The 20,665-nt window shown below is 41.5% G+C and overlaps 1 protein-coding gene across 4 annotated transcripts in view; it reads right to left on the reverse strand.

Moving 5' to 3' along the window:
• Nucleotides 1–2,350: 2,350 nt before the first annotated feature.
• COL14A1 (collagen type XIV alpha 1 chain) overlaps nucleotides 2,351–20,665 on the reverse strand; it is a 123,460-nt gene continuing 105,145 nt past the window's right edge. For 2 of the 4 annotated variants that reach the window (XM_037381272.1, XM_037381269.1), the window contains 8 exons: nucleotides 18,269–18,322; nucleotides 17,290–17,361; nucleotides 15,291–15,326; nucleotides 14,795–14,861; nucleotides 14,116–14,304; nucleotides 5,835–5,912; nucleotides 4,641–4,796; nucleotides 2,351–3,284 (listed from right to left, as the gene is read on the reverse strand). In XM_037381272.1, coding sequence (XP_037237169.1) covers nucleotides 2,959–3,284; nucleotides 4,641–4,796; nucleotides 5,835–5,912; nucleotides 14,116–14,304; nucleotides 14,795–14,861; nucleotides 15,291–15,326; nucleotides 17,290–17,361; nucleotides 18,269–18,322 — 978 coding nt within the window. In that variant the 3' untranslated portion in view covers nucleotides 2,351–2,958. Of the gene's footprint in view, nucleotides 3,285–3,427; nucleotides 3,850–4,640; nucleotides 4,797–5,834; nucleotides 5,913–14,115; nucleotides 14,305–14,794; nucleotides 14,862–15,290; nucleotides 15,327–17,289; nucleotides 17,362–18,268; nucleotides 18,323–20,665 lie in introns of those variants that run through there. The other 2 variants (XM_037381270.1, XM_037381271.1) reach the window with 2 other exon arrangements.

The raw sequence follows: 20,665 nt of genomic DNA on the forward strand, positions 1-20,665 counted from the left end.
GGCATTTCAGGTGCGCTTATCCCAGGAAACGTTCCTAGCCAGTGAGTGTGCAGACTTCATTTCCAAGTCCGTAACCACATTTAGTTAACTAGTAAAAGTACTTTTTAAAGCAGTAAGTTAAAGTAAATGTTCTTTTCTGTATAAGGACACGGTACATACACTTTATTGGTAAGATCTGGGTGGCATCAACTGTTCATCACATGCTAAATACTTCACAGTCGCCAACTTCAGTTTCTTAGGCTGTCTGGAAAAATAGGAGACACTCCTGGTTATTCAGAGACTGCATTTTGGAGAAAATGTTGACCATATGCGTCTGCGTCTTACTTTTTTTGGCAAGCATACAAATCCTGAATAATATTTTTATAACTTTGGTAGTGCCCACCAGTCAGTTTTTATTACCAAGGTATACCCAAGCGAACGTATGACCAATGATACGTGAAGCATTTTGGTTAGCAGGGTGCCAGTAAATGTCATTATAGATATAAAGTTAAAGCAAAGTAACTAGTGCAATTGAAGTTTGCGCTTTAGTATATAAGTTAAGTTATAAAATTGTAATGAGTATGCCTACTTCATTTGTTTGTAAGTTGAGTTTACTTCACTGCGTGTACATCCTGTATGGCCTGAGAGGGAAGACGGTTGCACCGGCAGCCGGTCGCGTGTGTCGCGCAGCCGGGGAGCCCACAGGCCGGGTCCGCCGGGTCCCCCGGGGGCAGAAGGGTGCAGTGCTGCTCCCAGCTGCTCCCCCAGCCCACGCGGTGGGGGCTGGTGTGGGAGGTGCTGGAGGGGTGCAGTGTAGGTGACCACTCAGCAGTTTGGTGAGGCTGTTACTGTCAGTTTCAAATATGGGACAGATAACACCAGCCGTCTTATTTTTGATGAGTTTGACTATGTCTGTGCTGTCTTCCTTACGTCCCTGGTTTTGCCCTACCACTCTTCCTGGTCCCACAGGAACTTGAGATTTGGCTATAGTGTTACTCGACAACCAGCCTAGGGTGCAAATTAATTATGAACTGTAACATGAGGCTCAGATTCTTTCTGAGACAACACGGGCAGAATTGCTTGAATGCGGATTTTCCATCGGTGACCTCCGAGTCGCTGGCAAGTCGTGGGGGAGACTCTAGAAGGTGTGAGCACAGCGGGGGTGCGAGAGAGCCAGCCGGGAAGGGGGCAGAGAGGGAGTTCACATTTGGGGTAGGTTAACGTGGGTGTTGGCAGCCAAGTGCAAGCAGGAAAATTAATCACGTGATGCAGCCATATCCTGCGTGTAATTTTAACAATGCCTCTCTAACAATGCTGTGCTGCCTACAGGCATGTGCGCGCAGCCACGCTTGCTTAGTGCCTTAGTGTTCTGTAAACTGGGGTGAAGCTGCTTAAAGATAAAATTTTGTAAGTTATGTTGTCCTTTTCTCCCTTCTACTTTAAATGCAAGTCCAGGTACGGAACGGACATTCAACTCACATTTCCATCAACGTTTCTCACCTTTCTCCCAGGCAAGTGGTGGGAGTTAAGGGTGCAAGAAATAACGGGAAAACAAACACGGCGTAGAAAGGTATACAGCCACCTAGCCAGAACTCGCCCTGGGATATACACAGCTGCGGGTGTTAGTCCCACGTACAAACTGTTTGTTATTAATGATGTTGAATTCTAGGCCAGATAATTTGTGATTACACAGTGAAGGTACCCGTTCGTCTCCTTCCCGGTGAGCTCAGAGAGCTTCTGGCAGTCACTAGATCAAAAGCTGAGAGGTCTTTCCTTACTGAGCACGAACAGACAACAGCCAGACAGCGGCAAGCAGGACAACAGTCCCGGGATCCACAGGCCATCCACTCTCTGTGTTGTTACAGCACTGGATTAAAAGTGTTCCAAATCTATGCTTTGAATTTAAATTAATGTGTTTGAGCTATTTTAAATCTGGCTTTGATGCTTGGTCTCCATAGTGCTGTTCAAAGCTGTTTATTGTCACTTTATAATTGACCTGGTTTGGTTTTAACATAATGAATCGCTCTGTGCTCCTCAAGTGCTTGGGTTGGGGTTTTTCCTTCCTCTCCTCATTAGCTGATCCAGGTTGTCTTGGCAACTGTACCTGCCCCTCTTTTGACTTTGGCACATCAATATGCAAAACCTCACCTCCACAGACTGTAAGACCACCTCATCTCACAGTTATTCTCTACACTTGTTCATATATTTTAAAAATAAGGCTAAATATTGCTTATACTAAGTGCCTATATCCTTTAAAATAGAACTGTTGCCTGGAAGTGTTGGAAAAGGAAAAGGTATTTTCTTCTCTTTACATTCTGTCCCCTGAAGATCTAGATAATTGTTCCAAGTTAAAAATCAAGCAAATACAAAATTAACATATAAAAGCTTGCCACTTTTATTTGCATACAAAACAGAAATGAAAGAGGTTCACAATAAATTATCAGCGTGCTCCCATGAACATTCTTGTGTATTTATATAATGTGGGTTAAAAAAATAATAGTCCGTTAACATAAGATGACTTTGCACAAGGTAATAAGCTGGGTTCAAGGAAACCTGATTATGCATTGTTCTCCGGTGAATTTAGTCGGGTTACTCTGCTAGTAAAGCAATTAATCCAAAACTAACAGAATATAATCTACTGGAAAAACACGGATAACAAAACAGTAACTTCTTTGAATGGTTCTAAGTACACCAACTAGCCGGATGCATTTTTGTAGATATAGTTGGAATAGTGTATGGAACAGTACTCCAGGGAAAGATCTACAAGTGACCTTTCATCATCATCTAGCACCACCCCACTAACAAACTAAGTTTCTGGCATGCAAGATAATTACCATTATTTGTTGTGTCAACTGGTCATGTACACTCTTTTTTTCTCCTTTAAGATAAGAGCCTGTAAACATCTCCTGTGACAGGTGAGGCACCTGGACAAAAGGCCAAACACAGCTGCACGTAAAATGTTTCCCTTTTTGAAACAGTTCAGTGAGAGGGTTTCTTTCCATTTGCCCTTTTGCGTACTGGAGTCTTGACGCTCCTTTTGGCTATCTTCCTTGTGAAGCGACTAATTCCTGGGGATCTCAGTTCAACAGCTTCCATCTCTTCTCGAACAGGAGTAAACTCTGGTTGAGCAAGATGCGGTGATGGATAGGAGGACTGGGAGTATGGGGATGGTAAGGGGTAGGACCCGTGAACTACGTACGGCTGTTGCTCACCATCGTAAGGGTCCTCAGGGTCATAGATTTGGTAGGAGTTATGTGGTAACTGCACTACTGGGATGTCTTGATCAGTTGGCTCACCGTATCCACCTTAACCCACCACCACCAAGAGTATTCATACGGTTAACACAGGAGAAGGGGAGTAGAAAATTAAAGCACTCATTAGGAACTTGACTTTTTATATCTAGATATATTTATATATAATGTGAGTGTGTGTATATATATATATAATCTTTAAATACAAATCTTTTATTCACATAAAGGAACAGTGAACGCATTTAACAAAATTAATAAGCTGGAGCAATTGGGAACCCACCAACAGACAGCCAAGTTAGTTGGAAACCACCACCAGAATTTGTCAAATGTCCAGTTGTAATACTGCGCTCATACGCTGCACAATCTGCCTGCTTTAGCTTATTCCAATTATGGCCTAGAATACACGATGAACAGGCAAAAAACGGGTCAGGCAATAATTTTTAGCAGTGCAAGGAAGCTAAGTGCATGTACAGCAGCGAGTAAGTTCGTTAGTGGTAGTCAATCTCGTTGATGGAAAGCACAGAGCAGTTCAGCATCCATCTCTGACCTTCAGCCAAATGACCTGAACCAGAATGAGCCTTTCACCTTCGGGACTGGTAGCCATTGTAAGGGATTGGGCCTTCAAACAGGAAACGGGACGACGGGGAGGGGAAGTGAGGAGGAAAGGGTAGGAAGAGACGACAACAAAAACATTCAGGTAAGTAAAACATACGCGTCAGCTCACGGGCAGATTAAACCGTAAACATCAAATACGCCTTGTGTGGAACATTCATAGTATCTAGTGCTTTACTAATTCCGATCTTAGGTTGGGCGACGTAATTTTCGGTAATTGTGTTAACTTCCTCCCATGGCCTCTCCGTGCTGTAACGAGGCGGGAAAGTAGGATACAGAGAAGATGTGGAAAGAATCATTCTCTCCGGCTTGTTTCACTGGTTAATGACGGACACGTGCATCCCTGTGTCAGGTTACACTACTGGGGGTTTAGTAAGGGTCATGCTCTCATGCCGTTCGGAGGCACACACACGGAAGGGGAGGTCGAGCAACACGTTTGAAAAACTACAAATGTAAAACCTCTGCCACCGAGAACATGAGGAGGGGGGGTCAACACACAGACTGTTGAGATGGAGCAGGCTCGTACAACTACACAAACATGTACAGGACAAAAGCCCACTGCGTGGGACACGTTTTACAGGCTGGGATCAGATGGTGGGCTTCCTCTGGTCACTACGCTGGGGTCGTCTTCTCTTTGTGCTGCAGTCCCACAAAAATCACTGGACACGCACGTTTTTAGGGAGCTACCACGTTTTTAGCGCAAGGTTCACCAGTAGCCTCCATCTTACTTTGGCTGTTAGAAAATGCCATCCCCACCTCTGCAGCAAACGGCAGCCGCCCCGACTCCTGCCTACTCACCTCCCATGCCGTAACCAGCGCAGGAGGATGGATCGCAGTACCCCGGTGGGCCAGAAGGACCCTGTGAGCCCGGGGGCCCTGTGTGGCCAGCGGGACCTCGTGGGCCTGGGGATCCTGGTGGTCCTGGGCTGCCAGTTCGACTTTCTCCTGGAGGTCCTGCGTAGAAAGGGGAGATGAAACATCCAAATAACATCTCTCATAAAAGCGGGGAGCTGAGGCCACCTTTCCAGGCCTGGAAAACATGGCACTGAGTGTGCTGCAAACACTTCCAGGGGCCAGCTTGAGCAGAGGAGCTAGGCATCCAGGCTCTGACTCCCCTGGGCAACCTGAGGGCAAGGCTGCAGCCTTCCTCTGGCAAGAGAAACAAAGCAGCAGCCAGAGAGGAGACCCGCTCCTGACGAGCCTCCCTCTCTGGCCGCTGCTTCACCTTCCTTGCCAGAAACAGCTTTTAGCCAGAAATTTAGAGCAAATGTTTCACCAAGCATCAGACATTCAGAAAGGCGGTTTCATGGGGGAGGGCAGCCCCGGATGCCTGTGCAGCTCTCGATTCCTCCCCGCTGCCTTTCCATGCAGATTCTGGGGAATGCTGTGCCTTGATCCTGGTGCTCTAACGGCCAGAATTTCCTAATGAAGTCAATGCAATTTTACACCTGTTTCAACAGAACGTGAATATTGGCCTCTTTGCGCTTTCAGGAGCTAAACATAAATCCCTGTGATTAACATGCTTAATTAATAAAAATGTCTCTGTCAAGTCACAGTTAGGTATGACCTTGAGTCAAGGAGAAAACAGATGTAATTAGTCCAGATTAATTTTTTCCCCTTCCAGACCCCATTTTTGGGGGAAAAAACCCACCCAAAACCAAACAAAAAACCCCAACAACAACAACAACAAAAAAAAAAACCAAACAAAAAAACCCCAAACCCGAACACCTTCTTAAAACATTAAGAAAAGAAATCTTTGGAGATGCAGTTTATCACAGGGAAAAGGAAAATAGTGTGAGCGATGACGCCATCACAGGGCCCATCACAGCGTCACATTACGTAGTGAGAACATTATGATAGTTGAGGTACCTGAAACCAGACTCTTCTGCTGCTTCCGCCTCAGAAGCAGATGACCGAGCCCTGCAGGTCTCGGCTGCTCTGCACACGGGTCTGAGTGGTCTAATCCCGATGCCTCAAACATAACTACTTTACCTGTAGATCCTGGTGGGCCTCGGGGTCCTTGCGTTCCAACACCTGGGTTGCCTTTTTCTCCTTTCTCGCCCGGTAAACCTAAGGAAATAGTACTCATCAGAGTCACATTTTGAGCAAAACTGTGTGCGGTGTTTATTATTTAACCAGGATTACAGTTCCATATGTTATTTTTCATCTAAAAGCAGACGGCAGAGAAGGAAGGCGGTAAAAATAAAGAATTATTTGGTTCTTTTTCCCTCCTTTCCCTGACAGCCTCTCAAGGGAAACATGGCATTCCTGGGGTCTTAAACATTCCTGCTGCCATGGTGGTTTCATCGAGGTGGTATGCAGAGGCATCGGCCAGTTTCCAGGCTGTGCTTCCTGCTGGAAAGCTGCCTCTGGACTACACCAAGGTACAACTATTGTAAGTCAGAAGAATCCTGAGAGCCTCACAAAGCTGTCTATAAATTACTGTGTGGCCCAGAAAAGTCAAAGTTTTAATGCTGCAGCCAATTTTCCTGCAAACATTCACCCACCAAACAGCGGTTCAGCTTAAGATGGTCCCACACATAAACGAAGAGAGTTACCGTGGGTTATTGCGGAGTCTTGCTAAAACACAAGGAAGGAGTTTCAGCCCACTCAAAATCCGTCTGCTCAAACAAAGCCCAGTCCAAGAGTTTCCCAGTCACAAAACTGATGTTCCAACATGCACCACCATTGAGTTGTGCTCCTGCACTTGCTCACAGCCCTAAATTTCTATCGTTGGGTCTGATCCATGGTGATCACAGATCTAGTAACCCAGAGAAGGCACTACCTTCTTCCAGCTTTCCATCTCCTTCTGCAGTACCACAATGGCATCCTATAAAAACACTCTATACGCAGTGATCACAATGAGCGGTGTCAAACTAAAGTAGGTGTCAAAACTACGAATTCCAGACCCTGAGTTTCCACCGACAACTTGGAAACTCTCATAAAGTCTCTGTTTGATTTGGATAGTTCAAAGACACCAAATCCAGGCTGGTTTGTGGGTCGTTCCCCCCATTTTCCAGACCTCCAAGCACTGGTAATTTCTCTTACTGCTTCACAGCTTCCACACTTTCAGAGTCAAAGCCAATATAGAGCACCTTCGTAAAAACAAAGTAGAAAGAAACAGCTGCTGCCCGTGATGGGGCACTATCTACAATTTCAACTGACTGGCCTCCTTCCTTCCCTTCTGCTCAGGTAACCGTTGCCTCTTAGGGAAAAACATCTGGAGGACACCTCATTTTTGCAATGAGCCATAGAAGATTTCTTTTTTTCCTTCCTAAGCCAGTTTCTGATGGAAGCAAATAAGTAAGAACAGACTCTTAACTGTGGAAAAAATTGTAATTAAAACTCCTCACTGACAAAGAATTCCTCACATCAAGTTTACAAAATAAGAGTCCACTGAATTACAGGGGATGCGGTATCTGCTGAGGAGTTCTAGGTCTTCTACAGACCAGGAGGCTCCCATGGCAACACATCATGTGGCCCAGTCGTGGAAAACACAGGCCACACCACTGCGATCAGTAACTCCAAACCGAGCTCATCATTTTTAACCTAAGCATGATGAGCTTTTTGTCTTACCTCTACAGGGCTTTTTGCCAGTGTCCTGGCATAGTTTGGGTATTTCCTGTTTCCCACTTGTACCTTTTATTTCCTTCGAATGCATAATTTTGGGGCTTTTTTAGTTTGTTTTTTAATGTCTTTTGGTGACCGGTTGTTTTCTCATAGAGGAAATTATACAACCATAGCTACTTTTCACAACATTTGCCGTTAGGGGGTCTCCAAAACTTTCCAAGTGTTTCTAGTAACACTGTATTTTACAGGAGAGACTTGGTCACCAGGTGCAGAAATACCATGGCCAAAATAAATTAGCAGAAAGTGTTAAAAAAGAGCAGGTGTGATAACCTGGGTGATGTTTTGCAAATTATTTTGCAAATACCAGGTATCTTCCTCTTACTTCCAGAGGATATTGGGTGAGACAGAGCAAGGTCTTAGATGTTTCATCCCTCAATTTATGGGTAACAAAATGTTTATACAATTATTACTGTAAGTGAAATATTTGTGTTTGGTTGTGCTGACTGTTTAGTCATTGACGATTACAATGCTGCAGCAGTTTCTTCTGAGTCTAACGTTACTCTCTATCTACATCAGCACATCAGAAGTGTTGCCAAATGTTCCTTTGACCAGCATAGGAATACGTGTGCCAGGGTGTACCCCAGAACGTGCTCTGACCCAGAGGCTCGAACTCCTGCCTGCAAAACACATTGATTGATTGTCGTGATTGACTGAAGGTCAATGGGTCTTAAATGTTTGAATTACTGAGGCATCTTGAAATTTGCTAACATCTTTTCTTCTGGGATTCTTAGCAACATAATAGATGGGATTCCGGCCCTCAGAGACTGTCTTCCGAGTCCAGTGTGAACCTCCTGTTTGCAATCCAGCATTTGTTAGCAGAGATTGCAGTTTCAGTTGGAAGGGCTATCCAGAACTGCCGATGAATGACTGCCTTGCACAGTGTATGCAGGGAGCAGCCCTAGGTGGCAGGTATAGGCTCTAACCTACATTTATATTCCAGGGGGAACCTGCCAAAAAAACCCGTCATCTGTGACCGATAACTGAATTCCACCCATTTCATAAAGGCAAATTTTTCAGGCAAACCTCTTGTCCTGCATTCCAAATGCAGTTTGCAGATACCTAAAAATTTGCTTAGCCCTGGCCTCCTTCAAACATACGGAGAGGTTTTTTTCTGTTGCAATTCCCTGCTTCTGCTGCAGGCCTCTTAACAAGGCCAGCTCATCTACACTGTCTCTTGCCAGACACGACCTGTAAGGAAACGTTTGCCAGTTGCAAAAGGCAAAGTCTGCATGTGTGGATTACTTTGATCATAAGAAGGCTGGCCCATGATAACCATCTGGAATCTACACAGATGTTTAGTACAAGGACCACTGCTTATCCTACTGTACAATAACGTTACATGGTGACTTCAAAGACAACAGCCACAATGTTTTCAAATCACAGCCTTCCATGCACTCAGTTATTATTCTACACACATAAAAGAGCACACACCCATACGTGATGTTCACAGAGTGAGCTACAGTAAGAAATGATAAATATGGAACAAATCTGCCCAGGCTAAGGATAAAATGTTCATTCTGGAACAAGTTATGAAGCTTTTGTGCAGGGCAAACCTTCTTTGAAATCACAGGGATATCAGGTTCCTAAAACAAACATACTGCAGGCCAAGATACAAGTCTGCTTCAGGTTTCTTTTAGTCTAATTTCCAATAAAGTTTACCCAAGTGCATGAATAGCCTCTCCTAAGGCAAAACTCACATGAGTTTATGAAATCAAGCACTCCACGGGCTTCCCGAATGGACTTTCCAACAAAAGCTCTTTAATGAGAGTAAGCTAACAGATTCACAGACCTCTTGTGGTCACAGCTAATGGCTCCCTCCTATAAATGACAGAACATTCAAAATTCACCCATTTCGCTTTCTGTCAAGGTCATCTTTGCGTTCCACTGGAGCACAGCTTACAGAAAGTCAACCAGACATCACTCTCCATGTATGTTACTGCATGGTTAATCACTCCCAGGGATAAAAGCGTGTATCAAAATTTGTCATTTGAGTTAAAGTCGGTTCACATTCTAGTAAGTGTTTTCATATTTGTGCTCTGGACACACTACAGCAATACCATCAAACTGTCTCTCCCCCTTCACACTAACCACTTTCTTTATGTCTTGTCCCCATCCAAAATAAGCAATGGCTTATTTTTCAGCCCCATGGAGATCACAACCATATGAAATCAATTATTTTCAACATTCCGCTAAAGATACCTTTTGATAGCATCAGTTATTAAAAACAAAACCAAAATCATGAGCATATTCTCTAGCAAAGAAAATTAAATGACCATGGTTTCTGCAGAAAATAAAATCTTAGGTATTGCTTATCTATTTTTGTCTTTAAGAGAATACTGTCCTTTGAGGAGAACTGCATATTGCAACTAAGAAAAATTAAACTGCTATCAAAAATGTCCTCTTTCAAAGATACTCATTTGTAACTGTAACATATCACATGGTGATATTTTATGGGTTTTTTATCCAGACGAAGCTAAAATTGGAAATGAAAATATTCAATTGACTCAAACGGCAGAAGTTCCATTTAATATCGTTGGAATGTTGCCATCAGAGCTGTAAACAGGTGGCTTTTGATAACAGATGTTTAACTAATTCTTTCACGTAAAGCCAGGAAGCAGATACGGATGAAGCTATACTTCAGTATAGTGACTTTCCCAGTGACAGGTTAGGTATTTACTGTATTTTAATCATATTGGGATGGAGTGAGTAGCCTAAGTTTTATGTATCACTTCAGGACATGTCATAAGAGCAGAAGTCCATAAGAGCAGTAGTCAAGAATAATTGCACTTTCACAGCATCTGAAAGCTAGAAGTGCCTCAGCCTAATTTTTTATACTTCTTTCACATTTTTCCTCAAAGCTGAGAAAACTATCCATGTATTATAAAAAGCAGAGAAAGAAAAATGAAGAAAAAACTATGCTGAAACTTTACTTTTATAAATTATTTTGTGGAAGCCCAACTACTTCCCGAGCACTGAGAAGCCAGGCACTAGTTATTTAAGTCCTCATAAACATAGAATCAAAACAAAAGAATTGGCTGAAACAAAAATAGAAACCAGTGCTGTGAACTAGTTAAAATTAAAATAGAGATGAGTGCTGTGAATTATCAGTGGCTGGGTTTGGGTTTTTTTTCAAACTTCTACATTTATGCAAATATGTAAAAAGAGCAAAATGCTGGTAAATTATCTGGGATTATATACTACAGGGGACTGATTACACGATGTAGCCTCCTTAATCTTTAAGTCACTGGTCCAATTCAAATGGCCTGCTGGGGCACCAGTAAAAGGCAAATATTGCTAACAAACACTGAGATTGCCAGAGAGGTTTCTTTTCACATCATTAGAAAAATACAACAGATAAGACTCCACAATGTACAGCTAAAACAATAGTTAGCTGGGAAAACCAAATAGCAAATGTCTTTTAGTGTGATCCTAATCCGTTCACTTAGGCTTCCACTGGGAAAAGCAGATCTTAGCTGGCAACAGACACTGAGCACTGAATCTGTCAAGACCATGACTTATCCTTTCTCACCGAGGTGGTCTTTCTTGGAAGGACCAGCTCAGTTACTAGTGAGAGAATACATCCAGGAATGGGACAGCCTGGACCTAGAAGTTCATGTGGAGGTTTCCAACAAAACTCCAAAACACTCGCTCAATCCAAGCCTCTTTCCAAAACATCTGATTAACGCTTGGCAGAGTGACAAGGTAAACAAGGGAAAAGAAGGTATTGGCCAGGCAAGTGAGCAGGGAAGTTCACTGATGTCAAGATCTCTCACTGCTGACATTTTCCAGCAAAGCTCTCTTTGGTGCAGGATTTCTAACCAGTTCCACACACTGCTTTCAGAAGTTCCCCCTTCTTACAGGCTGGGGTTAAATGGGTGGTGGGCAGGGGAGGTGAGCAGGAGGAAACATCTACCCTCCCCCCACCTTTTCTCTTCCCAGTCTACCAGCACCTGGCCATGCAGCTCAGAGCCAGTAACAGGTTCTTGCAGCAACACCAATAGTTTGAACCCGGAGGGAACAAAAGCAATGCTACTCGATAAACAAACGGGTCTTTTTTCCTTCTAATGTCTATTACTTTTTAGTACGCTCTATGGACACTGCTTTTGCTGTTGCAGTGCATTTTCTGTACTCAGAGGTGGAGTCTGACTTTTCAGAGTTGCTAACTTGGCACTGGTTTTGAACATTAAACTGATTTCATATACAACCAAAATGCCGATGACATCAGCGAAAAGAAACACATTGCTCATAAAGACTTCCAAGTGGCTGTCTGGAGACCTTCAGGACAGTACTGTACATCATGACTTGCTGAACAAGTTAAATACAAACAATGCTTCAGAACACAGCAAGGGATGGGGGCCGAGTCCATTTACCCTCCCTCTCTGTATTCACTGGAAACTAAACCCCCTTCTATCCAGAAGCAGAGCAATTTTAGTCTGCTACTTGACTCTCCGAGACGTAGCTGGAATCAAGTGAGAATTGGGAATGCACAAGAAACTTCCAATCATTTTCCACAAGCATGAAGCTGGTAAAAATAGTTTTTACTTTTCACTGCTGCATTTTGAGGTTAGCTTAGAGCAATTCCTTAGAAATGGATTCTGAAATATCCCAAGGGTCTGTACAACTCAAAAGGTATCTTTCTGCTAAATAAACTGCTTCTATATCAAGCACACATCGGTCTAAAATTTCAGTTGCTTCTGAAGAAATCGAATCCTCAAGGACTAATAAACTAGTCTATATTTTTACCTAGTTTCTGAATGAGCTCCTTCCTCTTCCTTCCAGATTCTGTGCAAGGCTCCAGTTACATGAATGTCCTAAAATCCATTTTCACTTCAAATGAACGAGCCAATTATTTTGCCTTTAAGTTTACATATAGATTCTTGATTCTTAAAACAATCTAATTTTAAGCTATAAATACTGCAAAACACTCCCACCATTCGGCATCACATTTAATGAAAATCTGCAGAGATCTCTGGCTGTCTGCTAATAGTTCTTCAAGTATGCTTGATAAGAGCTTGCTCTTTACCAGGTATGAAATTCCACACAAGCACTACCTGCCTAAATGAGTGGAAAAGAGTAATATTCTTTTTTAGTGTGGTTTTACCATTTCTGTACTCACTCTTGTTGGCAACGCTGCTTCCCAGCTATTATCAGTAGTGGGTTAATCCACGTTGTGTTTCATTTAAATGACTATATCTATTAACTGTGATTTCATAGTAGTACAACATGCTGGTCTGGGCCTCAGCACAACAAAGACAACGGAAAATACATGCTAAGCACTGGCCAGGTTTCCCTTTTCGTAGCCTGGCATTTTGGTTCCTCCATTCCTGAAGCCCCACCAAAATTAGTCTGTGTCCTAAAACAGACCCTGCCTGAGAAGCCATTTAAAATACTCTAGCATTAGTATGGAAGCAACTACTCTGAAATCTACATTCAGCATCCCCAGGTCACTTCTTTTAAAGTCAGTTCCTTACTTGCAGTCTCTTTCAATTTTCTTTTCTACCTGTCTCCCGCTCCCTCATTCCTCCTTTCTGGACAGTGTCTGGTGTTTGCTCAACTGGAGCAGGCAGCAGCATGACTGAGAGGCCAGTGCCCTAAACCTTGCCTCTTTTTTTCAAGAATGCAATTAGAATTACAGTCTTAAGCAGAAGAAAGGACCCATACACTCACAGATTCACGCAAAGACTTTCTTTGGAAACAATGTTTTAACTCTGGTCATCATGGCTACCGTGAACTGAAACCATTAAGCTCCAGAACTGAGCAGCCTTCATAGCTATTAATTTTTAAAATCCCAGTTAGCAGATTTTGTAACAGCAACACCAATTCATCGCTTTTGAATATCAGAATTTGTCTCTTGGGTTTTTGGTCACGTCCTCATACGATGGTTTTCAAAGCACTTTCACAATTACGGATCTCAGTACTACCTCTGTGAAGTTACTGCTACTCCATTACACCAAAGATTGCCAGGGTTGCACAAAGAGAGAGTAAATCAAAACATGAGGCTTGTTTCTTTATTAGGCAGTGCTGCTAGAGGAAAGGCAAAAGGGATCTAGCCTACACCTAAAAAAGAATACAGAAAAGAACTCTTCTAAATGAACAGGTAATTGTATTACTTCTTTCTGACCTCACCGTTTCCTCTCCTTGATCCTCTCAACCCCTCATAAACTAGGACTTTTCCCCTCTTATCATCAACCTGGCTCCTTTCAGATGATCATAATTAAGAAATGTTCAGACTGACATATTTCAAGTTTAGCAGAAAAGGTCAATCTCTCCCCAGCATGGACCTGTCAGTTTTGCAGCTGACTTTCTTCAAAAGCTCCTTTGCTTACACATTTAGCGATCCATCTCACTTCAGAGCCCTTCTAAGATGAAAGCATGCTGTGATGGAATGTGCCCAGTTAGATGCTACCAATCTTTCATCTGTTTAGGCATTAAATCTCTGTCTGACCCTGCCAAATCACACGTGCCAAAGCCTGCGTTTACCTTCATGACTGAGTCTCTGGAGCTTTCGTTACGGTCTGTGTTGAGCTCACCAATCAACTAGTGAGAACACTGTTGTTCTCACCTTTAGCCAGGAGACACGAGCCATCAGAATGTATCAGGAAAGCAGAGGTATGTTTTTGTACGTGTGAAGTACGAAGCCTACCTCTTTCTCCTGGTCTTCCTGGTTGACCAGGGCTTCCTGGAAACCCTTGCATGCCTGGTGATCCTTGCTCACCCTGTGGCCCTGGAGCCCCTGGCCGTCCTGGCTCACCAGGAGGTCCCGCAATGGTTCGTGTTGAGACAGACTGACTTGGAATCTGGTTCAGAATTGAGTTATATCTGGCCATATGACCTGTCAGGAAAAAAAAAGGTCATAATGTTCAAGTTGCAGTGGAGAATCTGGTTCAGCTGAGTTTGAATAGAACACTGGCAGGTCCTCAAGGCTGTGGTTTGTCATGCTTTGATAATACACTTTTTGGTGAAGAAACAGGAAAAGGAATAGGGAAATAGAAGAACTGTTACGTAGAATTTTATTTCCTTGCTTTGGTGGGGTTTTTTGTATTTTATGTCTATAAAATTTAAATCTGCTGCAGCAGAAGCTGGTGTATACGATATCTTTCAGACAATTCAGGCTTTTTTTTTTTTAGACGGTTGATGCTAATCAGCTCTAGTTGGATAGAAAACCAGTTGAACATAAACCTAGTTCAAACACAAATCCTGACTGTCTAGCCTAAAACAAACAGATCCCCTTGGATGCTTTGAAAAGCCTCATATTTGTAAGTAATTGTAGCAGGAAAAGATCTATTCTAGAAATAGAAACATTTGACTATCGATGGATTTACCCTGGATGAGTTGTTCACACACTTGACGGGCAACTGCACGCACCATTGCTTGGGACTGGAGATCACCCTGGATAACAACAGCAGCAGTGTCATAACACAATTTGTTGCATCGTTTCTGCTCCAAAACACTTAAAGTAATTAAAGGCATTTATTATCCCTGAGACATTGTGTCCTCTCAGATGAGAAAAAAAGCCAAAGGAGTCTTGGGATTTCCCTGGTTCCCATTACTGTTTTTAGCCATCAAACAGAGGTCTGAGAAGATAACCCTAAAGAGAGATTTGGGGGCATGCTTAAAGGCACATACTTCTCACCTTCAACACATTAATGTAGCTATATATAAAACAATGTCTGAAAAAGAAGGAAAGTTTGCTTGATTGCATAGAGAAAACTATTGTGCCTGTAAACACAGAGAAACATTAATTGCTGGATAACGCTTTTTATGAAACAGAAGGCCAGACAGGAAACAAAATGGTGGCTAATGTGAACACAAACTTACCCGTTCACCCCGTTCACCCTTAGCTCCAGGAGGACCCTATGAAAAGATTCAATAAAAAATTAATTCTCATTTTGTTCTTGCTCACAAATTTTAACACCTAAGCAGTCTCCCTTGCAGCATTACAGTAAAAGGAGAAAAAATAAACAAGGAGCAAGGTTTCAGAAAGCTACATGACAAAAACAAATACAGTTTTTCCATTTCTGTATGCAACAAAGTGTTGATCTTCAGCAACTACATGGCAACAATGACTTTCTCAGGGAGTTGTCATATACTGAATTCTTTTGTTTAAAATGGCAGCAAGCGCAGGTCACCAGATGATGCATTTCACATGGATGAACTGGGTCTAATTATCACTGAGTATAAGGAAGAGAAGTCTGGTGGGTGACAAAATATGTCTGAAATTTGTAGCATTTGCTGCATGAAGACTCTGCATCTTCTAAGAACAGAGTCCGCAATGGGATTCAACTGCACAGAAAATTAAGTATGACATTAGAGATAACGTAATAATGTAATGATGGTAAGGATCATTACGGATTGGAACAAGTTGTCCAGGGCAGCTACAGCTTCACCTACGGAAACTTTTGGGGTAGGATTGACATCTCTCAGAAACTCCTAAAGTGAGGAAATGTCTGCATGAAGAGATAACCAGCCAACTGGTGCATGGTTAAAGCACAGCTTATTCTATCCTGAGAAAGAAGAAACTCCTACAAAGACTGCAAGATTATTTCTAGGTCTCATTTCTATTACCCTACCTTTTGGGAAAGGCAGTTACTGAAGCTTAATAATTTTTCACCCACCTAGCTGTTTTCTCAGAACGACTAGAGTCTAAACATTCACAGCAGAGGGCTTACATGACTCACAGGAATATCTAGGAAATTTAGTTCCATATCTGGAACATGTGTTTGGACAGGAACAGAATAGTCAGCATGTTATACGTTGATAGTAATAAGTTCCATAGCTCATCAAATCTCCTTAGTAGATTTCATGATTACACTTAGAAACTATGCAGAACTGGGCATTAGGTAATTATCTTTGCTTATATATTATCAATCATTTCATTTCTACCTAACGAAATAAAAATGCTTGCACTGGACTAAGTCTCCAAAGCAGACTGGATTTTGGAAAGAAAAATTTCTATTCTACAAATCAAGTCAGAAATACACACCATCCCATTCTGAACTCTCTAAAAATTAAATAGAACATTCACTGTGATATATGGAAAAAAACCTAAGCGGGCTTTATAATTAACCAAGTGGTCAAATGTTAAAATGTGAATACACAATACTAACTGCTACAGAGAAAAAGAGGTCCACTGTAAATCCTCTCTTTTCTGTAATATACACGCTCATTTTATAGATATATTCCTTTCTTCTAGTTAAACTGGGAGGTTTTAATAATACAGAAAATAATATCTGAAAGACAAACCTAGTATTAGAGGTTCCTAATGCTAATTTTAGATATCGAGGGTGTAATATTCCACTCAGTGAAACTGACGGTCAAATCTATAATAACAACCTACAACAAGCTCTGATCATTAGTCAGTACTTCTGATGTAAACCCAAAGTAACCACAAAAGCCAGCTTTTTATTCATGCAATATTTTCATCGTTTGAAAATCAGAATAATAATTTGGAAATATTTAGGTTAGTAAATGGCATACTTTAATTTCCCAAGAGTTGCTTGAACTGCAAAGGGGAAAAAAGGGGAAAGTAATTACATACAGACTACAAATTCACATAGGGTTATGTTTTTAACTTCTGTGTTTTCGTCTTGTGTTTTGACTCTGTAATCCCTATATCCCAAACATTGTAGGTAAGATCAACAAATAGATTTAATTTTGAAGAATGAACAAAGACAGACTAACATGATGCTTTTTTTAGCCACTAACTGCAAACAGATCATAAGCCATAAATGTTGAGGCATCACTGTAAAACACTGAAGCCAGGATCAGAAACCAACTAATGCACAACAGCAAATATAGCAATATTTATTTTACTTACAGGAGCTCCAACATCACCTTGTGGCCCCTGGCTTCCAGTAACACCTGGAACACCTGGAGCACCAGGTATGCCCTACATGGAAAAAGAGAAAGAAAACAGTGGTGATGACAATCAACATCCATAAAAGCTGATTAGAGAAATAATTGTGTGATGGAGAAGAAGTGCACAAAGCAGACGGTACACAGTTCTGCCAATCAAAGACTGGAGATTTTGGAAGAGAGGACTAAGTAGTACATGCTGCAGGAAAAAGAGCACCAGAAGCACAGCTCTGAGGAAAGCACTTGAGAAAAATGGACTTGTGTTGCTTTCTGGAACGGTTTTTCTGCTGAATGGCTAGACTGAATCTTGTGATGATACTACCGTGTTCAGGGGGAATGACATAGAACATTCTTTGTAAAAAGAACAGGATTGCTTGGCGAGTTCTCAATAAAATCAGCAGTTTCACCCAACATCTTAAATCTGTCAAGAAGACGTTAACTTTGCTTAGCTGCCCTAGCTGAGAAGGATGAGACTAATTGTAGATGCAACACACACCTTGCTTTGAAGGCTGAATGCGGCTTCTGCTGTCTTCCTTGGTTATTCTATGTGAGCATTTGAATACCTGCACTCACCTCCAGCCTCCAGTCCAAGCAAAACTTGCAATTCACTTCAACTAACAATCCTAACTGGGATTTCTTACAAAAAGGAAGTCTTATTTCAAATGTTACGCTAATTCCCTTTATATAGTGCAGTTACTTGACTAAGAACAAGATACCAATCTATTGGTGGAACAACCATCTCCCCTTCCCATGGGAGACATTTTTTCTTGAGGTAAGTAAGTGCAAAGAAATGACACTGGACAAGCAGCTCTCTGCAACCCCATGCATCACGAGAATTTTAATTTCCAAGGAAAACCTTTGGCCTTGGTCTGTCCACAGAAGGCTAAATATCCCTCCAAATCTTACTGACTACTGTAACAAATTCCACGCGCAATACTCACCGTTGGGCCAGGAGGTCCTTGTGGGCCTGTGGGTCCATCTTTGCCAGGAAGACCCTATAAAAGAGAAATACATGCAATTTTATCAGCTTTTTATATGTACTTCGTGAATCTGTTCCATTTCATCTAAAAGATTTTTTCTTTCCTTTTTGTTCTTGTTTTTTCTTAAATTAATAACTGGTGGTAGTGGTTTCTTGGAATAAAATTCCCTTATTTGCCCTGGGGAGGTTTTATTTCTGCAAAGGAAAAAGAGTGTCACCGATATTTGAAAAAAAATAACCCAACAAAACCTAACTAGTCTCACAATGCTTTTGAAGTAAGAAGCAGCAACGCAAAACTCTGCACCGGCAGTTTTCACCTCTGAGTGGATTTCACTTATAACATTGCTATAGCAAGGTAAATGAGGGGGTTTGCTGTCAAACTTCTCTACCACAAAACGGGTCACGCTTCTACATCTGTTCTCACTGGTTGCAACTATTCACAGTCCCACTGATTAAGTGCTGAAAGATGGCAATTGAGAGTCCACCTCTCTGCCCAGCAATACTGTACATATGTACTAGCTATCACCGAGGTCCTGATTCAGGAAGTAGCAGGAATGCTCATGTGGTTTACATTATGAACGTGCTTCAGAGCTTCCAGAAACGAGAGCCAAAAACTATAGATAACTTGGAAAGTGGAAAGCAAGCAAATCATAGAAAAAAGACTGACCAGATGTAGAAGAAACACACCACTAATAAAGTATTCTTGCAAATTAACCAATATGCACATTTTGTATCCACATGCTATAAAGCATAGGTTTCTGACCAGCCTGCTGATGTCAATTCTTTAATTACTACACAGCCTAAAAAGGAGAAGTATGAACTTATCTCTGGCTCAAGACCAGAATATGGAGGTGAGAGTAGAAGGAAAGAGGGGGTTTGAAAATGTTTATGCTGACACACAGTAAAGAACATTCTAGGCCTCAGTATCTCAAAGAGCTTCAGAAAAAAAAAAAATCACAGCTTTTTCATTTTTTACTTTTTTTCTGAAACTTTATTTCTGACATGGTTTTAGTAATGAATATAGCATGAACTACTAGTTTTGTGCTTTACATAATTTGGAAACTATGATTCAAGCCTGCTATCATATGGCATTAAAAAAAACTGGCTGGGGAATATTATCTGCCATATACCTGGAAAGGATTTTTTAAAAGTCCACCAGAAGGGTGTTTTTGATGATAAAATAAGCCACATAGTCAACTCATATTATGTCATCTATGCATCCTTAGACTTGATAAGGAAATATTTTCCTATTTCACAATGTAGCCAGATGGTTCCTGAAGCTTCAGGGACCAAAGCAGCTCCCCTATCATGGTAAGAACTAAAGCAAATGTAACAAGTGAGTGGCATCAAATAAAAGATACTAATAGTGTCTCTATCACGGTACTTTGAAGACATATACAGAGAAAAGATTGCTTAGCTCAGTTAAACAAATCTGCAAAAGAAAGTGTGTTCAGTCTTCAAAACTGGTGTTTCTAAAGGAAACAGAAAATAGTATAAGGAACTTTGAAATGCATTACAAATTATAAAATAGGGTTTCTGATATTCTCTGGCAGAAGCATTCAGTTGTGAAAAATGTTTTGAAAAATTCAGTGATAGATCTTCACAGTTCTATAGTAACATGGAAGTCCCTAACAGATAACACAAACTAGACTTGTTTTCATAACAGTAAAACCTTCAGGGAGACTGATACCTTCATATTTACAGGTATGTTTCACTTTTTAAAGCATTTATTTTTGATCAGTCCTAAAGCAGGATGAAAACTGGTCAGACCCTCTTAAGGGCTTAATTTAAATAGGAGGAGGGAAATGTAGAGCTTTCTACTAACTTCTAGGATCTAGTGGGGCTTCACACAAGCTTCTAAAGAAAAATAATGCTGTATGGCCCTCCTCCCATCCCAGTTAAAGAGTAGAATTACCAGTACGATCAGAACGACATTTCCTTTCAACATATTTCTTTCTTTCAACAATTCATGTTTCAACAATTTCTTTCTTTTGAGCAGCGTTCTTACTCTTGGCTGCTCAAGAATCATCCCCTGTCCATTCTACAATTCATTTCTCTTGGCACTGTGTCTGTATTGCTTGCCCACAAAAAAATTGCCTCCTACCGTATTTGTTAGATATGGAAATTGCTATTTATAAATGAAGTCAAAGAGAGGTTTGGTTCAACAAAGATCGGGACAGTACCTATTCTCTTATACAGGTAAAAGTCCAAAGATACAAATCTGTGCTGCCAGCAGGGTTGGAAGTGATGTTACTCAGACCATCCAATGGCCAGAACGGATCTGATGATACTCATTCTGAACTTGTGAGTAGTTAATAGGTACCAGGAAATTGGCAGGAAGACTGGGAATGTATTTCTT

This window comes from Falco rusticolus, chromosome 3, assembly GCF_015220075.1.
Source record: "Falco rusticolus isolate bFalRus1 chromosome 3, bFalRus1.pri, whole genome shotgun sequence".
NCBI classification, from domain to species: Eukaryota; Metazoa; Chordata; class Aves; order Falconiformes; family Falconidae; genus Falco; species Falco rusticolus.